The sequence below is a fragment of the Aquarana catesbeiana genome, linkage group LG09, assembly GCF_042186555.1.
Source record: "Aquarana catesbeiana isolate 2022-GZ linkage group LG09, ASM4218655v1, whole genome shotgun sequence".
Taxonomy (NCBI): Eukaryota; Metazoa; Chordata; class Amphibia; order Anura; family Ranidae; genus Aquarana; species Aquarana catesbeiana.
Genome location: NC_133332.1, coordinates 289,431,134 through 289,450,397, shown reverse-complemented (window position 1 = coordinate 289,450,397; position 19,264 = coordinate 289,431,134). Strand labels below are relative to the sequence as shown.

General features: G+C 44.8%; 1 protein-coding gene across 1 annotated transcript; it reads right to left on the bottom strand.

The window, feature by feature from the left end:
* Positions 1-782: 782 nt before the first annotated feature.
* On the bottom strand, positions 783-19,200 carry LOC141108621 (selenide, water dikinase 2-like). The gene is made up of 8 exons (XM_073600397.1): positions 18,917-19,200; positions 11,946-12,049; positions 9,874-9,981; positions 7,698-7,852; positions 4,985-5,075; positions 4,801-4,900; positions 3,711-3,923; positions 783-1,440 (listed from the first exon to the last, which is right to left on the bottom strand). Exons 1-8 carry the CDS (start codon positions 19,128-19,130, stop codon positions 1,217-1,219), a joined length of 1,209 nt encoding a protein of 402 aa, XP_073456498.1. The 5' UTR covers positions 19,131-19,200; the 3' UTR covers positions 783-1,216.
* Positions 19,201-19,264: the final 64 nt, after the last annotated feature.

The following is a 19,264-nucleotide window of genomic DNA, read 5'->3' as shown; positions in this document are numbered from 1 at the left end:
CCTATATCATTCACAAGGTACTTAAGCTGCCTAGCTCTTTTTTAACCTTTTTTTTTTTTTTTTTTTTTTTTTTTATTGATCTTACCTCAGCAGCCATTTAGTAGGCTTGCCAACTGTACCATTTTTGGCTGGTTATTATAATGGGTGGATGCTTTTCTCAAAGGGGCGGATTGGCCCCTTTGAGAAAAGCATCTGCCCATTATAATAACCAGCCCCGAGCATTGTGTTGATTGTGTTCAATGTATAACCATACATCCGTCCCTTTGAGAAAAGCATCCACCCCTTGCTGTATTAAATAAATAACCAGCCCTGAGCATTGGGAGCGAGCAGCGTGTTGATTGCGCTTGCACAGTCCAGGCCGGGCACTATGCTCTCTGCTGACTGATGTCAGTCCTGATATCAGCCCCATTTGCATTCCACACTGGTTCCGACAGCTTCTCCTCCAGTCCAGGCTGGAGATTCTATATACGACTAATCGTGCAGCTCTAAGCTCGGATATGCCGTGTCTTCAGAGCGCATGCATGGTGATGTCACTGGCTGCTGCTCACTGGAAGATCTCCTAAATGGTGCACATTTTAGGAGATATTAATTTTACCTACAGGTAAGTTATTATAAGCGTACCTGTAGATAAAAAAAAACACTTTCAGGAGTTTACTACAACTTTAAACAGATGCAGATATGTACTACTTGGGAATGTCACATCAAATGACCTTCAATCAATGTTACAATAGCTGAAAACACAACTGTTTCTGTAAACAAAAGAAATGCAAGTATAGCCAATGTATGAATCAAGAACAAGAGGTTTATTTGGTTTGACATGAAGTTTATTGAAAACATTGTGAAGGCCCAAGCCAATGTTTTTAGCCGTCTTCCCCTCTTCTGGGTTTCTCAACCTTTTCTAACCCTTCAAGGGTTTTAACAGAAACAGGCATCATATATAGATGAGGGGTCCTCAGGGCTTTGTCCATCCTTCACATCACACAAACCCAGCTGCTCAGGCCTGGGCTGAGGAGTGAAGGTTTAAAAAAAAAAAAAAAAAAAAAAAGATTGTCTTTGGGCTTTTGGAAATGTTTCCATTATGAAGAAAAAAAAAAAAAATTACAAAAAAATCAAGTTTCTGATCCAGGTTTGTTTCGCCCCCATCATGATTTCTCATTGCCACAGCGATTAAAATGTCAAGCTATAGTTTTATAGCAATCACAGGCACCATGCTTATTTAACATTGTCCATCAAGGCTCTGTGTAGTGCTGCTATCACTACTCCCGGCCCCTCTCGGGATCACCTCAATGATTCGTGGTTTCTCAATAATTCGGGCTGACCGGTTTCCTTTTTCCACTATGCCAATGATCCATGCTTGGTGTCCCTCTCCATACTTTGGTGATTTGATCTCTGCACAGAAGCGAGCAGCCTGCTCTCGGGGAAGGCAAATGAGCAAGCCACCTATGAGACAGAAAAATTTAAATTAAAATACATGCATAAAATGGTTTTCACTTTCTTGTTAACGAGGGGACACAGGGTGTATTTTGAGACAAGAGGCTTATACTGCTGCCTACAGGAGAATGGACACATTTCAGTTTTATGCTAGTGTCTTAGTTGAATGCAGATCTTCTCAGCCTAGCAAACCCCTTTCCTTTTATAGTATACTTTAATCAAGATCCCTTTTTTTTTTTTCCTTCAAGTCGAGCTTCAATGCTTACTACAGTGCCAGAGAGCCAATTTCTTTCACTTTTTCAGATCAGCTGATCCTCAGCATAGTCTTGCAGACTGTACACTCAGACTCCACCATGCTGAAGATACAAGGCCAGCCTGTAATGTGATCCTAGGGCACTGTGTTCTGCTTTGGACACTCTCCAGCCTCCCAATGTACTGTGAGTCAGCCGCAGAGCACCTTACAGGTCCAGGGTTGTGGTATACTTGCCTCTGTGGACTACTTCAGTAATATGCTCACCAGAGGTGATGAAGACTGCTTGAATGGGGGCATGTTCCCTAGATTCTGCCCTGGCACTCTCCAGCTTTAGAAGCTACAGTAAGTTGCGGGACTTTTCCCTTTTGAAGCTCAGTGTATGCCAAAATGTTCCGCTAAACAATAATAAATTCAGATAAATCAGTGAAAGTTAATCCGTATATATGTGTGTGAATATGAGACTAATAAAGTCCACAAAAAAAGGTTAATGCACAGAGCTTTAGCGACACACTGTTTTCCAGCTAGGCAGGAGGCCTATGTTGCGCTGTTTGTGAATTAGGCACCTGCCTTACTGAGCCTGCATGGCTCCCTGTTTGTCACCTGTATTGCGCATGCACTGTAGCTACGCCTAACACTGCGCACATGCATTCATAGCCTTTCCCATTCTCCATCCAAAGTCTGCACCACTACTGCCACACCTCTCTTCAGAGACCAGCCTGCTGCCTTACTATGACTAGGTCACAGATGGCCATATAACTTCCCCTGTATCCTTACACACTTTCACTATGTATCCTCCCAAACAAAGGAAACAGATTTTTGTACTTACCAAAAAACAGGGTCACACTCCCCTCCATCTTTATGATCCACTCCTGCTTTTCCACAAAACAGCATGATGGGAGGGGGGGTTTTATTTGACTGTTTTCTAGTGTCCAATGTTTTGTAGGTAGCAGTAGAACCACCTTGCGTCAGAATTAATGTAATATAAACTAAAGGCAGAACTTGTTTTCTGGATAGAACTATGGAGGATTTTGCCATCTGTGTCCCATTTGGGAGGTTTCCTTTCACTTCTTGTTCCATGACCAAGACAGGAAGTGAGAGGAAATCCCACCAGAACTAGTGTCCCAATTGGAAGATTTCCTCTCTATTACTGTTCTGGTGTCAAGTCAAAATTTGGAATTTTCATTTACTTTTGATGATAATGGTAAACAGGACAAATAAAGAGGGAAATCTCCCTAACTGGAACACAGCTAGCAAAAAAAAAAAAAAAAAAAACCTGATAGGTGTTCTAATCTTTCTCAACCCTATACAAAATGAATAAAGTTTTTCCTTTAGTTACACTTTAACCCCATGGAGAAAAAAGTTCATGCCAAGTACAAAAATGTTTTTACACTTGCCTAGCCTAAGGAGCTGTAGTCTGACGCAGACACCCCTGCCAGACAGCATTGTCTACACTATAAACTAGCTGTAGCTAACAGCAACAGTCACCTTAAGCCTGGGGCTGTATGGCCAAGTAAAACTCATCTCCATGGCAAAGATCTAAAGCCTCTCACCAACTCTGCATAAAGCAAAAAGAATGTTTTAACTAATATGGGTTCTTTACAGAGATCAATTTCCTGCAGTGCCATCACAGTGGCTCCATTACAGTAACAGCTGCTGGGATGGGCTGACTGCACATGATCCTTCTGCCAGCAAGCAGTATGTGAATTTTTTTACCAAGCAGAGAAATGTAGCATTACACATGCAGGCTTTGATCCGGCTTTACACAACTATTCAATGATTGCGTTTTCCTGCTCCTTACCAAAATAAAAAGGTCTAGCAGTTGGCCAACCTAATTTAAAAAAAAATGCATTTCCTGTGTGGCTGATAAGATATAAGACAGAGTCACTGCACAATTTTCTTCCTTGTGGTTCATCTCCCAGAGACTCCAATGGCAAGATTTCCCCTCCAGTGGTTGAGTCCGCCACCTTTATACAAGGCCACAGTTTTGCATTTCTGAAATCATCAATCTTTGGAAACATTCACTCACCAGATGTCTCCGCTGATGTTCCTTGTAGTAAACTAAATCGGTTTCCACAGGCTTTTGTGATGGCAGTCATTTTGGCTATAATGGGCAAATTGTGGATAACAAAGCTGACCTCGCTCTGCTGTTGTTGTGCTAGGTTCTGCGCATGGCCCAAGATCCCAAATCCAGTGATATCGGTGGCAGCATGGGCATTAAACGTGTGCATCAAAGCTGCCGCTGAAAGACCATATGAACAAGGAATTAGAATAGATAAATTCTTAATCCTGAATTCAGATAATTTGCTGTGGCTGACAGTGATCTTGGGTTTCTTGGTATACATCTTTACATTCCTTTTTAATCTAAAAATGTCTCCCCCCCCCCCAAAAAGGGTTAAGCATTAACCACAATACTGGGCACTTTCACCCCCCTTCCTGCCCAGGCCAATTTAAACTGTCGCACTTTGACAATTGTGCAGTCATGCAACACTGTACCCATATAAAATTTTTATCATTTTTTTGAGACAGAGCTTTCTTTTGGTGGTATTTAATCACCACTGGGTTTTTTATTTTTTGCTTAAACAAAAATTGACAAAAAAACCCCCAAAAACTTTTTTTCTTTGTTTCGGTTATACAATTTTGCAAATAAGTAATTTTTCTTCTTCACTGATGTGCGCTAATGAGGCTGCACTGATAATCAGTGTAAATGTCCCCTGTAACTGGAAATCCATTTAAATCGCCTTTCCTTTTCTCAGACACTGATAGCGCTGAGAAAAGGAAATGCCAATAACCGGCATTTGTTTACATATGCTCAGCTGTGATTGGGTTACGCTTTGTGAATGGTCTCTTAGCTTTTTGGGACCTGTGATGTGTCCCAGAATCAAAGCTGTGGGTGAAAAGAGGGGGGTTGAACTTTTGCTCAGATTGCCTAGACAAGGGAGGGGACCGACTTGAAGCAGAACTTTCCCTTTTGGGTGAAGTTCTGCTTTAATTATTGCAGATCTCTATGTGTAACTAGACTAAGTAAATTGAGCTTGGGAGGGTCTCACGGACAGAAAGCTCAGCTTTGGTCCTCCTATGAATCTGACAAAGTGCAAATGAAGGGGACAGAGGTATACCTGTACGGTTAAGGGTAGCCATATTAAACATGGCTTCCTGATATCCCAGCTCAACATCTTCTCTGGTTACCACTAGACGGATCTTATTCCAGCGCTCAGGCTAATGACAGAAAAAAATAAAAGGGAAGTAACTATGGATCATTACAGAATTGGTCTGTTATTATATCTTTCTTTTACCACTTACATTATCCAACCACTGATGTGCATTCACAGCCACCTGTGTGCCTAGAGGTTTCGTCAGCACGAGGACATCCCCAGGAACTGCGTTGTGTGGCCTGGGGAACAACAAGTTACATTGGCTAAGCTAAGGCCATCATGGCTACTAGTCTATAGAACACATGCATCTAGGCAAAAACAACTGCTAAGATCTGTCATAGGGAATCAACAATTCTTTCTTGAATATAAAAATGTAATTTATTTTTAGGACCAGCACCCCAGACAGGTCTTTAACCACTTCAATACCCGGCCATAGTAAAATTACATCCTTGACTTTTGGGGGTGGGAATATCTGAATGATACCTGCAGCTAGATGCATCATTCAGATATCATTGCAGCCGGCGATTCTGTGCACAATAAGAACGATCATATCGGCAGTTCCACCGCTTGATCATTCTTATAGGCGATGGGAGTGTCTCCCCCCCTCCCTCATCCGGTGCTTCTCCGGGCTCTCACGTGCCATGGGGGGCCCGGAGAAAGAATCGTCCGGCGCCGGATGAGGACGATAGAGATTTCCGGTGATCAGATGGTCACCAGTCATCTCTATGACCATCAGAGGCCCGGGCGTGACGTACCCGGAAAAAAACTAAGCCGCGATGTCAGCATGAGATCGGTGAATTTTTTTTTTCCTCATGCTTTCCAGCCTGGAGGAGAGATGTGGGATCTTATTGACCCCACAGCTCTCCATAAAGAGGACCGGTCACATAGATTCCTATTACAAGGGATGTTTACATTCCTTGTAATAGGAATAAAAGTGATCAAAAAAAAAAAAAAGTCAAAAAAAAGTGTAAAAAAAAAATTAAGAAAAATTAAAAACGCCCCTGTCCCCGGTAGCTCGCGCTCTGAAGTGAACGCACACGCAAGTCCTACCCACATATGTAAACACCGCTCAAACCACACATGAAGTATTGCCGCGTGCGTTAGAGCATGTGCAACAATTCTAGCACTAGACCTCCTCTAACTCTAAGCATGTAACCTGTAAAAAATTTTAAAGCATCCCCTATGGAGATTTTTAAGTAATGAAGTTTGGCGCTATTCCATGATTGTGTTCAATTTTAAAGCGTGACATGTTTGGTATCTATTTACTCGGCATAACATCATCTTTCACATTATACAAAAAATTGGGCTAACTACTGTTTTGTTATTATTATAATTCATGAAATCATTTTTTCTCCAAAAAAAAGGCGTTTGAAAAATGATTGCGCAAATACCGTGTGAGTTAAAAAGTTGCAATGACCGCCATTTTATTCCCTAGGGTGTCTGCTAAAAAAAAAAAAAAAAAGTATAATGTTTGGGGGTTCTGAGTAATTTTCTAGCAAAAAAATGATGATTTTTACATGAAGGAGAGAAGGCCCGGTATTGAAGTGGTTAATGCCATTTGTATTAATTGGGACCAAACTCTGTTTTGGTGATTTATTTCACTGGGAAATGCAAACTCAGAACTTTTCCAATTCGGACATCTAATCTGGTAAAAACGAAAAATTATTTTCACTTTGGAGAGATTTTCTCTCATGTCCTATTGCATCTCAGAGAGGAGGTAGATTAAAAAAAAAAAAAAAATTAAAAAAAAAAAAATCGGGGGGGGGGGGGGTTTATTCACTTACTCTGAGATGCAGAGAGGTAGCAAAAGCTAAACCGACGGGTTTTGACCTACCCTACTCTACCCAAAACAAAGAAAATTGTGGCTTTGTAACACTGTACTCTGCCCATACATACACTTCCTTTGTTCCCCAGCAATCCATTTAGCCAGAGTGAGGAGACTACCTGAAACGTGGTTACGAAGTACCACGTACCAGTACTGTCACATGTGGAGAGTCCATAACTCACCTGTAACCTCAGTGACTCCTGCCACACACAGGCAGCTGAACTGAACAGAAAGGGGAGTAAAGGAAAGGAGGGTTTGTTCTGCTGGAGGGGGGATTAAAAGGGCAGCTCTTGATCTAACTTGCATGGGCAAAGAACAGGTTCAAATAAGCATTGGGCTTAGCTTATAAAAGTAAAACACCTGTGTAGTCAATCTCTGATAAAAGCACTAATTCTCTTATTTATAGGCCAAACTATTTCTGGGGTAGTGATGGTGGGGCCTTATCCATGAGCCTAGAACTAGTATAGGGCAACTTTTACTGTTTTACCCTGCAATGGGCTACCAACAAAAAGTTCTCTGCTTATCCATATGCCAGGCTAAAAAAATCTTGCAGAGCAGAAAGATGCCTCGGGACACACAAGACTGATCTCCTCCTGATGTTTCACAGAATTCTCCCTGTGGGACTGTGGCACTCTAATGTGGTTGCTGACTTCTGTGCACAGCTAAAATTCAGATTTTAGCTCATCTCATAAATATAAAAACACGCCAATCACTTTTTGGAATTGCAACAAAAACTTTGTATTGGGCCTCCTGGGTTTGCCTGGATGTTGTGGCCTAAATTTTTATTTTTTTCCCCATCCAACTTCATGCAGAATAAGGCAGGACAAGCGAGACTTCTCTGTATTCACTGTGGAGTAACTGATTACAGGGAAGCCCCAGACTAACCTACCAGTGGATTGTTCAACCCACCAACATGAACCTATACCTGAAATATCAGTCATGGACAGACTAATCATTTTATGGAATAAAAGTAACACGAGTCATTAAGGTGAAGATAATGTTAAATGTAAATAGAACATAAGAAAATGGAGCTTACATGATGAATTCATTCGACTGGCAGACCACTGTAGCCACTCCACCAATGATAATCCAGGGATTAACCACAGTCTGGCCGCCAGTTACAGATGTACCTCCTTCTTCAGCCGCATCTTTAAAGCCTTTAATCATGAGGGGTGTGACCTTCTCTCTCTCCTGGGAGGAACAAACAACGCATGCTACTTATATCTACCATTCAGTAAAGGGAGGGTGTATTTCAAGACAAAAAAGATATGACATTACATAACATATGAGGTCATAACATCTTTAGGCTTACACTTCAGCATTTACTACTCGTAACAATGGAAAAATCAGGCTTCTATTTCAGCACTAGTACCTCTCAGTGTGGCAATAAAAATACTTGATTTTTCTGTGCTGTTACCTGCAATGTTTTAGTTGGTGACAAGGTCTCTATTAGGACAAGTGTGGAATCTGTACCTTGACACGTCTACAAAGCATGCAACTCTGGTATCCCAAAGTTTACAGAAATACATTCTAAGTGTAGACTACCCTGCCTGCAGCATTCATAAACTTTCTGGCAACTTTAGGTATGTGGGGGCACACTAGGAGATAATTAAGGGGGTTAGCATAGGCTGCTCACATGGGACTATACAAGGCTTCTTGTGAATTGCTATTATTAGAAGTGTAGGTACGGAGTCCGACCTTTGAACTGAAGCTCAAGTCAGGGATAATATACAGAAGGCTCCTTGGTTGAGGGAGGGCAAAGGTGCCTTTTCTGAACTTTGTTATACACTGTGTGCACAAATTAGGATAGTTTTTTTTTTTTGAGGATTCATTTCATTATTGAACTACAGTGCTCTTGTTCAATCCAAAATGTTAATAAACCTCAAACCTGAATACTTAAAGTAGAAGTGAGCGTTTTGGCTTTCTTAGGAGAAAATCTACCTGTCCACAATTATTGGGCAACTATTAGTGTGCAGAATTATTATGCAACTAAATGAAAACTTAACATTTTCCCATCACACTTGTTTATTAATTATTCTCACTTTAAAAGATGAAAACAAACAAACTCTAAAATTACAAACATTACAAAAAAAAAAAAAAAATGACCAATTTAACCACCCTTCTCTTCAATAAGTCATAAGCCTTCCATTCATGGAGTCAGTTTCTTGATCTGTTGACGATCAACTTTTTGTGCAGCAGCAACCACAGCCTCCCAGACACCGTTCAGAGAGGCGTACCGTTTTCATTCACTGTAAAGCTCCCATTTAAGAAGAGCCCACAAGTTCACAATAGGGTTTAGGTCAGGTGAGGAAGGGGGCCATTTTATTCTTTCATCTTTAAGGCCTTTACCAGCTAACCACGCAGTGGAGTACTTCGATGAACGCGATGAAGAATTGTCCTGCATAAATATCATGGTCTTCTTGAAAGATGTAGACTTTTTCCTGTACCACTGCTTAACCACCTAAGGACCGAGCCTCTGAGATTTGTTGTTTACAATATAAAAACATTTTTTTGGGCTAGAAAATTACTTAGAACCCCCAAACATTATACATTTTTTTTCCCTAACACCCTAGAGAATAAAATAGCGGCCGTTGCAATCCTTTTTTTCACACCGTATTTGCGCAGCAGTCTCACAAGCGCACTTTTTTTGGAAAAAATAAACGGATTCTGTGATCACGCCCCAATATCTTAGCAATTTCAAGAGTGTTGCATTCCTCTCAAAGACTTTTTACAATTTGACTTTTCAGAGTCAGCTGAACTTTTTTGGCTCATTTTGCCTGAGGAAAAGAAACTTCCCTGATATGCTGAAATCCAATAAGCATTCAAGTTTATACAGCTTGGAGACAATATGCATAAAAATCATGCTTTGTTCAAATACTCACTTGCCTAATAAATTGTGCACACAGTGTATAAGCAGGTTAGATTTTAAATTCAAAGCAAAGGATAAGGGGAAATGCAAAGACTAAAGTATGAATCTATATTAAATATGTGCACATGTGGGAAAATGTGTTTTTTTTTTTTTTCTAAGATTCAAAAAGATGGAAGTACAAAGGTAGCCATAAAAATAGAACACTACATCTATGAGATGAGTATTGGCTGATAAATATTGTTACTTCAAAACCCTGATATCCTGTAGGTCTGGCCCGTCTCTCAGACATCAATTGATAAGTGTCTAAACTACATCAACCCTCAGTTTACAAGGTGTCACTTACCTCCTCTGTCATCTTCTGACTGACACTAAGTAACATCAGCATGTTGTCACACTCTGTGATTCCCATGGCATACAGGTCACTCAGCACATTCGCACATGCAATGCGTCCCTGAGAATGGGTAAAACAGTATTTAGTTCATTATTCATCGGGTTCAATATTGTTATTTTAAAAGAGAAAAGGAGCAGAGTGGGACTTTAAATGAGGTACGGAGTCAATATGAATAATGATTGGCATTTTTATGTGTCAGATTTGAATAAATACATAGTATATTATCGCAATATTTAATCTATATACATAATAAGCATGAATGGCATTTCCATAGGGAAGGATTGTGGGTATAACACCTCTTAACTTCCCATTAGTTTTAGAAATAAATAAATACCAACATGAGCACAAAATTCATATATTATTTACACAGGATACAGGACTCTAATAAGAAATAAAAGCACATGATCAGTTTAAACATGACAGGTACAAAAGCTTGACGCGTTTCATGGAATGTTATCCACTCTTCAGGAGCAAGCATGTGTACATCTGTAATAAAGTATACAAATCCTTAGATAGCTGTCTTTTAGAAAAAAGGCCAAAAGCGGGGAAAGAACCCCCATTGGATATGATGTACTCACAGAATTGCTGTGTATAGAAAGTGCAACACAAATAGCTGGAAATCCCCTTTGAAAGGGGCATCTTTTCTGGGAGTTGTGGTTGCAAGAACCTTACAAAGCGACATCCAAGGACACAGGATTCCCAGCAGGACAGTCTCCAGAAATCTGATCATGTTAGTGCCCATTTCATCAAAGAAAGCTGCACCAATGAGGCTACCAGTGATCATCTGTATTTTAAGCACACTTAGGGCTTTTTTCACACTTGTGGCCGGGGTGGGATGGTTTTACAGCCCCCTTAACCCAACACAGTGGCAACAGAGGGTTATACGCATGAAGCAAACAAACGTGGTCATGGTAAAAATGATCCCCTGTTGCTTTCAACAGGCAGAGCCGCTGTCTAACGTGACCCATTCAAGTTAATGAAGCCATGCCACCACTACTCCGCAACCTTGTGCAAGGCACGCATTGGTGGTGCAGGCTTTTAAATGGTTAAAACAGGTGCCGAGGAGGCAACATATTGCCTCCCAGCTACCCTCTGAAAAGTGATTTATCACAGACTGCTTTTTAGAGGGGCAGTAAGGGCTGCCACTAATGCAAACAAAACCTAAACATAAAAGAGGCAATATTTTTTTTTTTCAACAATGTTTATGTCAATATTTTGAATATATTTTGCATTGGTGCACTGTATATTGTGCTGGATGATGATTTTTATGAATCGCTGTACAAGAGTCGCTCTGTATTATTTTATTTGAGCATTGATATTGAGGTGTCCATGCCCAGTTTTCAGGGTGAAGCAGAAGAAAGAACAAAAAAATAAAGGAAGAGAAATGAAGGTACCTCAAACATGCTTGACCTGTCTGAATACACTACAGGAGAAAAGGCGTACTGAAAAGCACACCTAGATCCTTCTGCACAGGGACTGAGCTGGGCTGTGTAGAGCAAACTATATCCTAAACAAATCTGTAGTAGTCCTACACAGGACCGAGCATTAAACAGAAACCCAATCAGACTCTGCCCCGTTATTATACTTTCTATATACAATGCATTAAGGAGCCCCCTACCAATGTGATAGTGGAAAGATCTTTCCACCTTTTCAAAATGTTCCAGTTGTTAGGGGTTTTATATTATAGAAAATAGTATAGCTCTTTACCAGCAATAAAAACCCCACCCTTCTACTGATAAGTAGGGTAGTTACTCATTTACTGAAGACACAGCAGATTCAACAAAGAAAGTTCACACTGGCAGTTCTACTCTTAAACATTAACAGAACTGATTATGACATAACGACCAGCAGAATATGCATCAGACACATATTTCCCACCCCTCCCCCTCAGGCAGACACAAGAACTGTCATGGTGACTCAGCAATTATGCATGGAATATACACACCGGTCACAAGGGAGCCATTAAGAGGATTACACTACACAATGATTTTCTTTCTAGTGCTCCTAAACTCTGTCACAGTCACCTGCATGTAGGGGTCTTCCACCGATGGATAAAAGAAGTCTGTGGTCTGAACCAGGGACAGTCCCCGATGTCTAAGAGGTATTACACACGAGTCCATCCCGATCCCTGGAGAAAGAGCAGAGGAAGCCATCAATAACGGAGCAACTTTACACCTTAAACTAGCAGTCATTTGCTTAGAACTCTTTTTGAAGTTCCAATGGTGGGATATCTGTGCTGGTCCTGCACCAAGTTCATGGGCCTCATTATTTTGAAGGCTTTTCAGCACCCCTGTGTTCTCTCCCTGCATTCGCTCCCCCTGCGTTCTCTCTTATTTTATGTTACAGATCAGAGGTATTAAAGTAAAATATTCTTCCAGCATAGGTCTGAATCGCACGTTTGTGCGATGACTTCCCATCACGGCCCTCTTCTTTTAGGTTAGTAAATTTATAAAATCTTTTGAGCTGCTATGTTAAAGTGGTTGTAAACCCTTTTAAGTGACTTCTACCTATAGGTAAGCCTAGAATAGGGCTTCTATAGGTAGTGGAAATATCTCCTAAACGTGCGCCGTTTAGGAGATATTTCACTTGTAGTGCGCCGATGTCATCATCGGCGCATGCGCTGTGAAGAAACCACCATGCCGATTCTTCCCCAGCATGTGCCGCGACTGACTGCTCCCGCGCACATTGCACGGGAGTGACGTCATGTGACCGGACAGTCACAGAGCCAGAGTCCGCGGCCCCCGGAAGGAAGAGGGGCAGAGAGGGACGCACAGGGGACAGCGCAGGCTTTGTTTGCAGGTAAGTGTCATATAATGGGCTAGTATGCGATGCATACTAGCCCATTATGCTTTTCATTTGCAGGCCTTGCGGGGAGTAAAACCCATTGGGGTTTACTGCCTATTTAATTAAAGCTGCCAGCACTAAACACACTTCCTAAACATGTAAATAATCAAACAAAAATCAAAATAAGTGCAGCGCTAAATAGGGCTGAAACAACTAATCGATTATGAAAATAGTTGTCAAGGATTTTCATAGTTGATTAATCGGCCAGCCGATTAGTTGGCCTGCATACAGAATTCATTATTTGTTTACATATCAGGAAATACAGTGCAGCTCACATATAGCTCAGTACACCGTCCATACAGGTCAGTAAGTGCCTGGGAACATGTGAATGTGAGGAGCAATTAGGGGTGCAACGGATCAAAAAAACTCACGGTTCGGATCGTTCCTCGGATCAGGAGTCACGGTTCGGATCATTTTCGGATCAACAAAAGAAAAATCTCCCCCACTGTAATATCTGCAATCTCCCACACGTAATAATATATTAGCAGGGTATCGGCAGGGTATCGGCAGGGCATTGCAGAGTATTGGCAGGGCATTGTCAGGGAGAGAGAGAAAAACAAGAAGGAGGCTCCCATCTCATCTAGAGTATGGTGGTCCCATCCCTTTCAATCAAAATAGAAGTAGATGCCCCCTAAATGGGACTTTAAATGGACCACCAACTCCAAGGTTAAATAAAATTAATCTTTAATATAATAGATTAAAATGCAAATACAAAAGATTGCATATATGAAAAAATGCACAACATGTGCTACATAAAACAAACCAATGTATATTGTGAAATCGCATACAAATGTAATTGCCCAAATGCCCGACACATTTCCGGTATCAGATATTCCAATACCTTCTTCAGGGGCCAAGGGTTCAGATAGTTTAGTGTTCAAAATACATTCTGGTGTAGTAATTCAGTGTCAAAGATCCGTATAAAGAACCAGTGAGTTTATACTGACACTGCATGCCTCATCATTAGTGAGAATTGAAAATAATTAGTGTATTGTGTGAATGGGTGGTACCCGCGTGGTCTCTCAAAGAGTGCTCCAAATATGAGCCACTATGAGATGAAACCAGGTAATTCAAAAAAGGCACTATTATAGAGCTGAATAGCCCAGGGATCAATGTCCCAATCTTCCACCTTTAATGAAACGAATCTGTTCCTCCTACGTGGGTATAGAATCACTGGATGAATACCTCATATTGGGGCAGGGGCAGGTTTTCACCATCAATTGATTTTTATAAGGGCACTAAATGGAAAACATACTTTAACGTTTATTATATTGTTTGATTTATATAAGAACACATTTGCAGATTTCACTTTATATATTATTTATTGAATGCATTATATATCCCCTCAGGGGATACTTTGTATTTAGCGCTGCATTTATTTTGATTTTAGTTCTTTTTAGGTTCACATATCTGTGACTGAGAATATGCGCAAAATTGTATGCGTTCCCAACCAGCAGAGGGATGTGCTGCAATTCAGCATGTGCGGGGGTGCCAATAATTCCTAATTGGCACCCCCAAGGCAAATCATTTTGGCCATACGGCTTGATGCGACGAGATATAAAAAAAAAAAAAAAAAAAAAAAAAAAAAAAAAAAGGGGGGGGGGCGCGCAGTTGGGGCTTTTTTCTGTGTCTGTCGTCGCGGGTGGGGCAGCCCATTAAAATGAATAGGGTGCCCTACCTGTGACGTGTGCATGCAAACACAGATTTCGTTCTCAGTCCCTCCCCTTCACATGTATTCACCTCTACATTACTGTCCTAAGCCCCCTCCTGTCCTACCTTACACAACACAGGACAGAGGGCAGGAGGCACATCAGGTCTGGACAGAGGGCAGGAGGCACATCAGGTCTGGACAGAGGGCGGGAGGCACATCAGGTCTGGACAGAGGGCGGGAGGCACATCAGGTCTGGACAGAGGGCGGGAGGCACATCAGGTCTGGACAGAGGGCGGGAGGCACATCAGGTCTGGACAGAGGGCGGGAGGCACATCAGGTCTGGACAGAGGGCGGGAGGCACATCAGGTCTGGACAGAGGGCGGGAGGCACATCAGGTCTGGACAGAGGGCGGGAGGCACATCAGGTCTGGACAGAGGGCGGGAGGCACATCAGGTCTGGACAGAGGGCGGGAGGCACATCAGGTCTGGACAGAGGGCGGGAGGCACATCAGGTCTGGACAGAGGGCGGGAGGCACATCAGGTCTGGACAGAGGGCAGGCCCTGCATTCCAGCGACCAATCACCTACTTGTTAACTCGGCAGCCCCCCCACCCATAGCTGTCCTGCCTCCCGCTGTTGGCTCTTTGATAATGACAGCAGTGGTGACGGCTGCTGAGCAGAACGGCTGCTAATTGGCAGGACTGCGGCAATCCTAAAAGGACATTGGCACTTGGACCGCGGTCCACCATTCTGTGATGCCTGCTGTAGAATTGTAGAGGCTGCAAAGGTTGACAGCTCCTTTTGTAAATGTTAGTTGGGTGGATTTCATGCTGATCAAAAGTCTTTAATACTTTCAGTATTCAGTTTGGGAACTAGCAAGGGTGGAAGCAGAAGTATACTGCAGCATACACACTTTTCCCAGAACAGCCTTCCCCTTATGAGCACCACCCCATATTACACCACAAGCAGCAATGAACAGTTACACAAGAGTTAGGTCAACGAATAAAAGCAACCCCCCCCCCTCCATTAGGGTGGTTGTACACACTACAATCTGATTGTCACATCCCTGTACAATCTCATCTACATTTACCAAAATCATAGAAGGATAAGCCTATACATAGGATAGCATAGGCTGCTCTTATATTACATAGTGGATCTAAAGAAAATTGTACAACCTGAATATATATATAGTGGTATATACAGTGCATCTGGAAAGTATTCACAGCGCTTCACTTTTTTCGACACTTTGTTTTGTTACAGCCTTATTCCAAAATGGATTAGTCATTATGTTCCTCAAAATTCTACAAACAATACACCATAATGATAACGTGAAAGAAGGGTGTTTGAAATCTTTGCAAATTTAAAAAAAAAAAAAAAATCCAATGTACATAAGTTTTCACAGCCTTTGCTCAATACTTTGTTGAAGCACCTTTGGCACCAATTACAGCCTCAAGTCTTTTTGAGTATGATGCTACAAGCTTGGCACATCTATTTATGGGCAGTTTCTCCTATTCTTCTTTCCAGGACCTCTCAAGCTCCATCAGTTTGGATGGTGAGCGTTGGTGCACAGCCATTTTCAGATCTTTCCCGAGATGTTCAATCAGGTTCAAGTCTGGGCCACTCAAAGACATTCAGAGTTGTCCCGTAGCCACTCCTTTATCTTGCCTGTGTGCTTAGGGTCGTTGTCCTGTTTGAAGATGAACCTTCACCGCAGTCGGAGGTCCAGAGCGCTCTGGGGCAGGTTTTCATCAAGGATGTGTCTGTACATTGCTGCATTCATCTTTCCCTCAATCCTGACTAGTCTCCCAGTTCCTGCCACTAAAAAAACATCCCCACAGCATGATGCTGCCACCACCATGCTTCACTGTAGGGATGGTATTGGTCAGGTGATGAGCGGTGCCTGGTTTCCTCCAGACATGACGCTTGCATTTCAGGCCAAACAGTTCAATCTTTGTTTCATCAGACCAGAGAATTTTGTTTCTCATGGTCGGAGAGTCCTTCAGGTGCCTTTTGGCAAACTCCAGACGGGCTGTCGTGTGCCTTTTACCGAGGAGTGGCTTCCGTCTGGCCACTTTATCATACAGGCCTGATTAGGGAGTGCTGCAGAAATAGTTGGTCTTCTGGAAGGATCTCCTCTCTCCACAGAGAAACGCTGGAGCTCTTGTCAGAGTGACCATCGGGTTCTTGGTCACCTCCCTGACTAAGGCCCTTCTCTCTGATTGCTCAGTTTGGCCGGGCATCCCGCTCTAGGAAGAGTCCTGGTGGTTCCAAATTTCTTCCTTTTACAGATGATGGAGGCCACTGTGCTCAATGGGACCTTCAATGCTGCAGAAATGTTTCTGTACCCTTCCCCAGATCTGTGCCTCCATACAATCCTGTCTGAGGACTATGGACAATTCCTTGGACTTCCTTGGGAAGAAGAAGGGGACAGAGAGAAGGGGGGCGGTGAGAAGAAGAAGGGGACAGAGAGAAGGGGGGCGGTGAGAAGAAGAAGGGGACAGAGAGAAGGGGGGCGGTGAGAAGAAGAAGGGGACAGAGAGAAGGGGGGCGGTGAGAAGAAGAAGGGGACAGAGAGAAGGGGGGCGGTGAGAAGAAGAAGGGGACAGAGAGAAGGGGGGCGGTGAGAAGAAGAAGGGGACAGAGAGAAGGGGGGCGGTGAGAAGAAGAAGGGGACAGAGAGAAGGGGGGCGGTGAGAAGAAGAAGGGGACAGAGAGAAGGGGGGCGGTGAGAAGAAGAAGGGGACAGAGAGAAGGGGGGCGGTGAGAAGAAGAAGGGGACAGAGAGAAGGGGAAGGAAGAAGAAGGGGACAGAGAGAAGGGGAAGGAAGAAGAAGGGGGGGGACACAGAGAGGGGGAGGGAAGAAGAAGAAGGGGGGGGACACAGAGAGGGGGAGGGAAGAAGAAGAAGGGGGGGGACACAGAGAGGGGGAGGGAAGAAGAAGAAGGGGGGGGACACAGAGAGGGGGAGGGAAGAAGAAGAAGGGGGGGGACACAGAGAGGGGGAGGGAAGAAGAAGAAGGGGGGGGACACAGAGAGGGGGAGGGAAGAAGAAGAAGGGGGGGGGACACAGAGAGGGGGAGGGAAGAAGAAGAAGGGGGGGGGCACAGAAGGGGGGGGGGGACAGAGAGGGGGAGGGAAGAAGAGGGGGAGGGAAGAAGAAGGGGACACAGAGAGGGGGGGGAGAAGAAGGGGACACAGAGAGGGGGGGGGGAGAAGAAGGGGACACAGAGAGGGGGGGGAGAAGAAGGGGACACAGAGAGGGGGGGGAGAAGAAGGGGACACAGAGAGGGGGGGGAGAAGAAGGGGACACAGAGAGGGGGGGGAGAAGAAGGGGACACAGAGAGGGGGGGGGAGAAGAAGGGGACACAGAGAGGGGGGGGGAGAAGAAGGGGACACAGAGAGGGGGGGGGAGAAGAAGGGGACACAGAGAGGGGGGGGGGAGAAGAAGGGGACACAGAGAGGGGGGGGAGAAGAAGGGGACACAGAGAGGGGGGGGGGAGAAGAAGGGGACACAGAGAGGGGGGGGGGAGAAGAAGGGGACACAGAGAGGGGGGGGGGAGAAGAAGGGGACACAGAGAGGGGGGGGGGAGAAGAAGGGGACACAGAGAGGGGGGGGGAGAAGAAGGGGACACAGAGGGGGGGGGGAGAAGAAGGGGACACAGAGAGGGGGGGGGAGAAGAAGGGGACACAGAGAGGGGGGGGAGAAGAAGGGGACACAGAGAGGGGGGGGAGAAGAAGGGGACACAGAGAGGGGGGGGGAGAAGAAGGGGACACAGAGAGGGGGGGGGGGAGAAGAAGGGGACACAGGGGGGGGGGGGAAGAAGAAGGGGACACAGAGGGGGGGGGGGAGAGAGAAGAAGGGGACACAGAGAGGGGGGGGAGAGAAGAAGGGGACACAGAGAGGGGGGGGGGAGAGAAGAAGGGGACACAGAGAGGGGGGGGAGAGAAGAAGGGGACACAGAGGGGGGGGGGAGAGAGAAGAAGGGGACACAGAGAGGGGGGGGGAGAGAAGAAGGGGACACAGAGAGGGGGGGAGAGAGAAGAAGGGGACACAGAGAGGGGGGGAGAGAAGAAGGGGACACAGAGAGGGGGGGAGAAGAAGGGGACACAGAGAGGGGGGGGGGAGAGAAGAAGGGGACACAGAGAGGGGGGGGAAGTAGAAGGGGACACAGACAGGGGGAGGGGGATGTAGAAGGGGACACAGAGAGAAGGGGGGGGGGGAAGTAGAAGGGGACACAGAGAGGGGGGGGGGAGTAGAAGGGGACACAGAGGGGGGGGGGGGAGTAGAAGGGGACACAGAGAGGGGGAGGGGGAAGAAGGGGACACAGAGAGAAGAAGGGGGACACAGAGGGGGGGGGAGAAGAAGAGGGGAAAGAAGGGGACAGAGAGAGGGGGGGGGAGAAGAAGGGGACAGGGTCTCTTTAATGCCTGCACGCTCCTGTGGCCCTCAGGGGCCCAGGCCCTTTAGAAGGAAATCATGAGAAGAGGGTGTGCGGTCTCACCTAGCCTGGGAACCCCGACGTCCTCCGGCTCCCCCTCCTCCAGTCCCGTCAGAAGTCTGAGCAGCGTCTCCTGCGGGACTTTACAGCCTCACCCCTTCATGTCTGAGAATGAGGTGAGCCGGAAGCCGGCCCCCAGCCCCAGAGACTCCGGGTCGAAGGGCCGGTAGCCCGGGAAATAGGGCGCCATGGAAGGCTGCAGAGAACCGGCCGCCATGACAGCTGCTCGTGGATGACACTTCCTAGGTCGGAATCCAACTCTGCTGACACGCCCACCGCGTCACTCCTGTCTACGCTCGACCCCGCCCTCCGGAGATACCACAGAGTTGAGCCGTGTGGGATAGAGCGCTC